The sequence below is a fragment of the Dreissena polymorpha genome, chromosome 3 (assembly GCF_020536995.1).
Source record: "Dreissena polymorpha isolate Duluth1 chromosome 3, UMN_Dpol_1.0, whole genome shotgun sequence".
Taxonomy (NCBI): domain Eukaryota; kingdom Metazoa; phylum Mollusca; class Bivalvia; order Myida; family Dreissenidae; genus Dreissena; species Dreissena polymorpha.
In genome coordinates, this window is record NC_068357.1 from 136179732 (window position 1) to 136189131 (window position 9400).

At 33.3% G+C, this 9400-nt stretch overlaps 1 protein-coding gene across 1 annotated transcript; it reads left to right on the plus strand.

The window, feature by feature from the left end:
• The first annotated feature begins 2070 nt into the window (after positions 1 to 2070).
• LOC127872618 (uncharacterized) lies at positions 2071 to 7199 on the plus strand. Its single transcript, XM_052415947.1, has 2 exons — positions 2071 to 2477; positions 6920 to 7199. Exons 1-2 carry the CDS (start codon positions 2071 to 2073, stop codon positions 7197 to 7199), a joined length of 687 nt encoding a protein of 228 aa, XP_052271907.1.
• The last annotated feature ends 2201 nt before the right edge of the window (positions 7200 to 9400 follow it).

A 9400-nucleotide genomic window follows, 5' to 3' on the forward strand; every position in this document is an offset into this window, starting at 1 on the left:
TTTTTTCATTGATATTATTCACAGTATGTTTGATATTTTGGGAAGTGGAAGACGAGTTGTCCTGGATAGAAAAATTGAGATGGATATGGTCAGTTTTATGTAGATATGGGAGTTGTATTCTACAAGAGGTATGTGTTGATTATCAGGTTATACCGAGGGTTAACAGTTCTGTTACAGTTAGCCATAACTTGAATAATTTAACAGTGGATAGAAAGAATGATGGTACTAGTATGAACAGTGATACAAAGAAGTTATGTAACAAAGGGTGTAATATTTTACAGCTAGATAATGCTTGTCAGACAAATAATAAAGATGTTGTTTTGATAAGTGCTGTTAATATTCCAAGTACAAGTACATGTTCAAATAATAGTCAAACTACAAGTAGAGAAGATGATGGTACGGTTGTTGAAGAATTAGATTTAGTACAGATACAAGACAGTGATAGAAATTTAAAGTTAGTGAAAGATATGATTTTAGAAGGTATAAAACCTACATGGCAAGAAGTCTCAAAATATGATGTTGAAATAAAGTATTATTGGGCAAGATTGAATTCCTTGGTAGTAAAGAATAATGTGTTATACAGGAAATGGAAAGATACAAATTGTAAGGAGAAGTTTAAGTTATTAATTTTAATACCAAGGTCACATAGAGAGGACGTACTTAAACAGTTACATATCAATAAAACAGCAGCTCACTTAGGTGTAAAGAAAACCCTAAGGAAGGTTCGAGATCGTTATTTCTGGTATCCTTTGAGAAAAGATGTAGAAAACTGGTGTAAGACTTGTGATGTTTGCAATAGTAGAAGAGGTACTTTGCGGAAACCTAAAGCTCCTTTGACCACATATAATGTTGGTTATCCAAATGAAAGGATTGCTATTGATTTTATGGGTCCATTTGTCAAAACAAAAAGTGGAAATAAATATATGATGGTTGTAGGAGATGTATTTAGTAAATGGACTGAGTGTTATGCTATTGAAAATTTAGAATCTTGTACTGTTGCTAAAAATTTAGTGAATAAATATATAAGTAAATGGGGATGTCCATTAATTTGTCACAATGACCAAGGAAAAAGTTTTGAGTCAAAGTTATTTTTAGAAGTATGTCAACTATTAGGCATAGAAAAAACAAGATCTTCTCCTTTTCATCCTCAAGGAAATGGTTTTATAGAAAAACACAATTCTACCATTATCAACATGCTCTCACCTTATGTTTCTTCAAATCAAGATGACTGGGATGAACACATTGATTTAGTACTAATGGCCTACAATTCATCTGTTCAGTCATCATCAGGATTTTCACCAGCAATGTTACAGCTTGGTAGAAAATTAAGGTTACCAGTTGACATGATGTTTGGGGCCACTGAAAAAGATGAAGCTGAAATAGAACATTCAAAAACACAATATGTCACAGATTTAGAAAAGCGATTGCTCAATATTTATGATATGGCTAGAAATAACATGGATATTGCTAAAGAAAGCATGAAAGTAAACTATAATGTTCATTTAAATTACAAAATTTATAAAGAAAATGATTGGGTATGGTATTTCAATCCAGTACGAAAAAAGGGACTTAGTACTAAATTTCTTAGACCATGGACTGGACCATGTAAAATTATAAACAAGGTTAATGTTATTCTTTATAGAATTAAAACAGGACCAAGGACAAAAGCAAAAATTGTCCATCATGATAAGCTAAAACTTTACAAAGGAAAATTGATACCTGATTGGTAGTGAAGCCATCATATAAGGGATGTCTTGATCTGAAATAAATAATTTATGTTTAAAATAGAATAAAAACAAATTAATATATAAAAGAAAAATGATTTTTTTTAAATTACAGAAATTCCAGTGTAAATTATGCGAGGATTCATTCTTCGCTGCGGAAAAACCCTGCCTGGCCCATTTGCGGGAACAACACAGTGGAATAAGCTATAAATGTAAAATATGCAAGAAGATTTTTCATCGAAATGACAACCCTCACAAGTGCAGGGCCTCCAAAGACCAATATTATCAGTTCAATCAATTAAATGGGAAAAAGGGTGAGTAGGCGGAGCAGGATTTAGAAGTTTTTATGAAGAAGGAGAGGGAGGAATTATGTGTAAATTTAGAGAAAAAGAGAAAGGAAGAAAGGGAGAAGATTGATGTATTGATAGAGGACCTGGAGGTGAGTGACGATGTGGAAGAGGAGGATATAGATAATTTTGAGGAATTCCCGAGATTGAGTTGGGAGAGTGAGATTTGTTTGTATGAATTGGATGAATTGAAAAGACAGGAGATGGAGGAACAACAGAAGAAGAAGAACAAAGTACAGAAGGAAGAAGAAGAAAGGAAAAAGAAGAAAGAGGACATGAAAGAAGAACAGAAGAAGAAAGGAAGAAAAAGTAAAGGAAGAACAAGAAAGGAAAAAGAAGGAAGAAGAAGAAAGAAAAATGAAGGAAGAAGAAATAAAGAAAGAACAAAAGAAGAAGGAAGAAAAAAGTAAAGAAGGAAGAAGAAATGAAAGAACAAAAGAAGAAGGAAAAAAAGTAAAGAAGGAAGAAGAAGAGCAGAAAAGGAAGAAGGAGGGAGAAATAACAGAAGAACAGAAGAAGTAGGGAGGAAAAAGTAAAGAAGGAAGAAGAAGAGCAGAAAAGGAAGAAGGAGGGAGAAATGAAAGAAGAACAGAAGTAGAAGGAAGAAAAAGTAAAGCAGGAAGAAGAAGAGCGGACGAAGAAAGAAGAAGAAGAGCGGAAGAAGAAAGGAGAAGAAACAAAAGACGAACAGAAGAAGAAAGAAGACAAAGTAAAGAAGGAAAAAGAGGACCAGAAAAATAAAACGGAGGAGATAATAAAAGAAGAGCGAAAAAGGAAGAATGAAGAAAAGAAAAAAAGCTATGAAAGGAGAAGAACAGAAAAATAAGGAAGAAGAAAGATCTATGAAAGGAAAAGAAGAACAAAAGAAGAGGAAGGAAGAAATAATAAAAGACATTGATGGAGATAAATAATGATAGTTTAGTGGAAATACTGAGAACAAAGTATGGTACTAGAAAAAAAGCTGTAATTTTTAGAGCTCAGTTAAAATCAATGACTAGGGGGAAAAATCACTCAATTTCAGATCTTACTCAACACATCAAGACAATTACACGACAGGCTTACCCAGATGCAAATTCAGAAATGATAGAGATTCTGTCCTTGGATTGCTTCATTGATAGTCTGGATAACTCTGAAATCAGATTGAGATTAAGAGAATGCTGTCCAAAAACATTGGCAGAAGCAGAAACAATTGCTGTTAGATTAGAAACTCACCAACTGGCTGACAAGCAAAGAAGTCAACCAATTAATGTCTTAAAAAGTGTTGAAACCTACATTAGAAAATGTGATAAATAAAATTGAGACACTGACAGCTCAAATAGAAAAATTAGAGTCACAGAAAAAAGGTCAATATCATCAAAGAGAGCACACAGTAAACACTCAAGGAAATCGATACAATACAAAAAGAGCAAATAACAGTGGATATTATCCCTACAATAACAGAACTGCTTACAACAGACCACACAGATATCCTAACAGAAATCAGAATACAGATAGAACTGTTCAGAACAATAACAATTTCAAAGATAGAAGGTTTGAGGGAAACGGGAACAGGTCAAGTTGGGGGACCGCAACCAGACCACAGCGGATGTAAGGTCCAAAAGTGAAGTCATTCAATTAAATAGTTTAGGGGCTGAAAATGGTTATTTTTGTGATGTGATGATAAATGGATTACTAGTGTCTTGTTTGTGTGATTCTGGTGCAAATGTTTCTATTATAAATTCGAAAATTTTAGGAAATTGGGAAAAATATAGTACACCTGAGATATTGCCAGTGAATATGATGATGAGTACTGTTACTCGTGAAAACAAGCCTTTTCTGGGGAAAACAAAAGTGGATATAAAATTAGGAAATCATGTGTTTTGTCATGAGATGTTAGTTTCAGACATTTTGCAAGATGGTATTCTTGGTATTGATTTCATGCGAAGTCATAAATTTGATCTGATCATAAGTAAAAATTATATGTTAGTTAAAGGTGACAGAATTCCTTGCTACATGAGAAATGATTCAAAACATATAGCTAGTTGTTGTAGGGTAGCAATCACAGGAAAGATAGTAGTTGAGTCAAATACAGAAACGATAGTGCCAGGAAAAGTTTTAGATCACATAGACAGAAATGCATGTTGTATGATGGAGGGTACAGAAAGTTTTATGCAGAATACTGGTTTAATGGTAGCTTAAGTGCTGGTCAATCCTAACAGTTGTACTGTATTGTGAGACTAATTAATTTGACAGATAAGCCAGTAACTGTTTTTAAAGATACCACAACTGCAAAACTGGAAAATGTTGAAATTGTTGACAGAAAGGTAGTTAATGTAGTAGAAATAGGAAAAAGTCAGAAAACAGATACTTTACCTGAACATTTAACAGAGATGTTCAAAAAGTCTTCAGAGAACTTAGATACTGATCAAACTGAGATTTTGAGGAAGTTTTTAATAAAACATCAACATATTTTTAGTAAGGATGCTGGAGATATTGGTCATACATCTTTAATTTCTCACAAAATTGATACTGATAATGCTAAACCAGTTAAGAAATATCCTTACAGAATTCGTTTATCCAAGAGCAAGAAATACAGAACATGGAAAAAGATGGTGTTATAGAAAAATGTTCACATAGTCCTTGGAATGCTCCAGTTGTGTTGATTGCTAAATCTGACATATCAGTAAGGTTTTGTTGTGACTATAGAGGATTAAATGAGGTTACAGTAAAGGATTCCCAACCTTTACCTAGAATTGATGACAGTATTGAGGCACTGGCAGGTTCAAAATAGTGGTCATGTTTAGATATGAAATCAGGTTATTGGCAGTTAGATATAGATGAAGAAGATCGTCATAAAACAGCTTTTTCTATACCCAGTGGATCTCAATGGCAATGGAAAAAAAATAGCTTTCGGCTTATGCAATGCCCCAGCTACATTTACAAGATTGATGCAAATGGTTTTCAATGGATTATTATGGTCTATAGTCATAATATACTTAGATGATATTATCTGCCCTTCACTTTCATTTTCTGCTCAGTTAGAGAGGCTGGAGATTATCTTTGAAAGGTTAAGAAAAGCTAATTTAAAGATTAACCCCAAAAAGTGTATATTGTTCCAAAATGAAATTATATTTCTTGGACATAAGATAACCGAACCTGGTGTAGGAACAGATCCTAGGAAATTGAGGTCATTAAAAATTAGCCAACTCCTAAAAATTCAAAGGAAGCTAGAAGTTTTATATCTTTAGCAAGCTATTACAGGTCATATGTTTTCCAATTTGCAAGTATAGCCAAACCCCTTCATGAATTAGCAGAAACAAATAGAAAATGTATCTGGACTGATGATTGTCAGACAGCCTTTGAAAAAATAAAAGCAGCACTTACAAATGCCCCAATTTTGTCATTCCCCACAGAAACTGATCAATTTATTATTGATACAGATGCGTCACTTGTAGGTCAAGGTGCAGTTTTGTCACAGAAAATTGATGGAAAATAGAAAATGATTGGGTACTTTAGTAAATGTTTTATTAGAACAGAGAGGAAATATTGTGTTACCAGAAGAGAATTATTAGCAATTGTTAGTGCTTTGAAACATTTTCATCATTATGTATATGGGAGACATGTTATTATAAAAAATGATCACTCAAGTCTAAAATGGTTGTTGAATTTTAAGAATGTTGAAGGTCAGTTAGCAAGATGGTTAACAGCTTTAAGTGTTTCTGATTTTACCATTGAATATCGAGCTGGTAAACTGCATCCCCATGCATATGTTTTGTCAAGACGCCCATGTGTTGATGGATGCAAATATTGTGATAGAGTAGAAATGAAAAGTGATCCTTTAGTGGCTTCTGTGCAAATAACAGAGTAAAAACCAAATCTTGTGTTAAAGGAAAAACAGATTACAGAAAAAGATATAAAAGTGAAGAGTAGGTCAGAGAACAGTGTTTTAAAGTTACACACTGTATTAGGTATTTTAGCCATGTTGTTTGTGTTTGGTGGTATTTTTTCATTGATATTATTCACAGTATGTTTGATATTTTGGGAAGTGGAAGACGAGTTGTCCTGGATAGAAAAATTGAGATGGATATGGTCAGTTTTATGTAGATATGGGAGTTGTATTCTACAAGAGGTATGTGTTGATTATCAGGTTATACCGAGGGTTAACAGTTCTGTTACAGTTAGCCATAACTTGAATAATTTAACAGTGGATAGAAAGAATGATGGTACTAGTATGAACAGTGATACAAAGAAGTTATGTAACAAAGGGTGTAATATTTTACAGCTAGATAATGCTTGTCAGACAAATAATAAAGATGTTGTTTTGATAAGTGCTGTTAATATTCCAAGTACAAGTACATGTTCAAATAATAGTCAAACTACAAGTAGAGAAGATGATGGTACGGTTGTTGAAGAATTAGATTTAGTACAGATACAAGACAGTGATAGAAATTTAAAGTTAGTGAAAGATATGATTTTAGAAGGTATAAAACCTACATGGCAAGAAGTCTCAAAATATGATGTTGAAATAAAGTATTATTGGGCAAGATTGAATTCCTTGGTAGTAAAGAATAATGTGTTATACAGGAAATGGAAAGATACAAATTGTAAGGAGAAGTTTAAGTTATTAATTTTAATACCAAGGTCACATAGAGAGGACGTACTTAAACAGTTACATATCAATAAAACAGCAGCTCACTTAGGTGTAAAGAAAACCCTAAGGAAGGTTCGAGATCGTTATTTCTGGTATCCTTTGAGAAAAGATGTAGAAAACTGGTGTAAGACTTGTGATGTTTGCAATAGTAGAAGAGGTACTTTGCGGAAACCTAAAGCTCCTTTGACCACATATAATGTTGGTTATCCAAATGAAAGGATTGCTATTGATTTTATGGAGGTGAGTGACGATGTGGAAGAGGAGGATATAGATAATTTTGAGGAATTCCCGAGATTGAGTTGGGAGAGTGAGATTTGTTTGTATGAATTGGATGAATTGAAAAGACAGGAGATGGAGGAACAACAGAAGAAGAAGAACAAAGTACAGAAGGAAGAAGAAGAAAGGAAAAAGAAGAAAGAGGACATGAAAGAAGAACAGAAGAAGAAGGAAGAAAAAGTAAAGGAAGAACAAGAAAGGAAGAAGAAGAAAGAAAAATGAAGGAAGAAGAAATAAAGAAAGAACAAAAGAAGAAGGAAGAAAAAAGTAAAGAAGGAAGAAGAAATGAAAGAACAAAAGAAGAAGGAAAAAAAGTAAAGAAGGAAGAAGAAGAGCAGAAAAGGAAGAAGGAGGGAGAAATGAAAGAAGAACAGAAGACGTAGGGAGGAAAAAGTAAAGAAGGAAGAAGAAGAGCAGAAAAGGAAGAAGGAGGGAGAAATGAAAGAAGAACAGAAGTAGAAGGAAGAAAAAGTAAAGCAGGAAGAAGAAGAGCGGACGAAGAAAGAAGAAGAAGAGCGGAAGAAGAAAGGAGAAGAAACAAAAGACGAACAGAAGAAGAAAGAAGACAAAGTAAAGAAGGAAAAAGAGGACCAGAAAAATAAAACGGAGGAGATAATAAAAGAAGAGCGAAAAAGGAAGAATGAAGAAAAGAAAAAAAGCTATGAAAGGAGAAGAACAGAAAAATAAGGAAGAAGAAAGATCTATGAAAGGAAAAGAAGAACAAAAGAAGAGGAAGGAAGAAATAATAAAAGACATTGATGGAGATAAATCGACAAACAGAGGAAAGAAGAGAAAAAATGAACAAGCAGACATTCATGAAAAGAAAAAAAAACCATGTACGACAGACGAGGAGATGAAGTCGCTGGACAATGCGCGGGCAAAATTACAGGAACTTTCCAATCGGGCAAGGACCCTGATCGCCGAGACCGTAGAGTCGAGCAGCTTCGTTGAAGACGGGTACCTTTACGAAATAAAAACAGTGAGCAGAAAATACAAACTTTGAGTCAAAATACAAAGTGTAATTAAAACGGACTATGTGCTTCTTGTTGTTTAGACTATAGGTATGTATTGCTCTTATTTCAAATGTGTATGTATGAAATCGCTGGACGACCTGTAAATAAATCTCAAATACACACAAACAAGTTTCAGTCGCATTCGTGTCGCTCATCTCGAGGTGTTCGGACGTATTCTTCGCACCTCGGCATTTTCGTTGCGTTCGGTTAGGTCGTTAAATTAAGCGGATTATCTTGGAAATATTGGATTAATAAAATAAAATTGGATTAATAGTAAAATTAATTTGGAAAAAATAAATCGAATTTAGGGTCTAATAAGATCTTCTATTTGAAGGCGAATAGTTGAGTTAAATAAAAACGTAATTAGCGTAAAAGTGCTTCAGTGCAAGAAGGAAAATTATTTAATTAATTAATGGAATATAATTAAATCTAAGTGTTTAATTTAAAAGCAAGTGTTAGAAGGAAAGGTAATATTTAAGTGATAATTGTGTGGATAAAATCGGTAGAAACAGGGAAAAAGAAGGGCTACGGAAAAGTAGTAAGTCTATAGCGAAGTACGCACAAAAAGTGTTTTTTTACCAACCTTTTCTTTAAAAAAAAGTGACTTTAACATTATAAAATTCTTTCCTCGGTTAAGATTACCTGAGATGCTTTTAATTGATAACAGCAATACATAGTTTATATATCTTTGGTAATATCCTTTGAAAAAAGAACGCGAAAGAACGCGAAAGATAGTAATCGATTAGTATTTTAATGTCTTTACTGTAATAGCACTGTGAAATTATCTGACATAAAGAATCTAGCCAATTTAACATTTAAAAGATAATCACGTCAATTTCAATAGTTTTTCATTATAGTGTACTTTTAAAGTTTAAACAAAAGAAAATAGTATAATACATGGTTTTCAATATTGTATTCAGTTAATCAACATACAATATTTCTCCAAGAAAAGCTATTTGATAAGAAAATAAGATACAGAATAAGCGCTTTAAGTGTAATGTAAAAAGACCCTTTACAGTATAAAAACCTACGCTCATTAAGATTAGAGATCTCGTAACAATTAGCACTTGCAATTTGCAATTGTCGCGAAAACAGGGACCCTCTGTTAACTACCAATTATCGGACTACCAATTAAGCGCCCAAAGACCCCTATTAGGCTAAGACCAATAAGAAGTAGATACCATTTACTATTCGACTACTCGCGAATCATTCATCAAACCGCTTATAACTGAAAATAAACTAACTAGAACGCGAAAACAGGGACCATCTGTTTACTACTAATTACCGCTGTACTAATTAACAGATCAAAAGGGCCCTATTTAGTTCTCAATAAAGACCTACTAGACTTCTCGCGAAGTCCCTATCGAACCGCAAATAATTGATAGATAATTAACTACTCGCACGTAAAGA

Excerpts from the sequence above, each read along its gene's own strand:
- LOC127872618 (XM_052415947.1), top strand. The coding sequence starts at position 2,071 with ATGAAGAAGGAGAGGGAGGAATTATGTGTAAATTTAGAGAAAAAGAGA. Across the intron at positions 2,478-6,919 it reads AAAGAAGAAGGAAGAAAAAA|GATTGCTATTGATTTTATGG; the intron begins GTAAAGAAGGAA and ends TCCAAATGAAAG.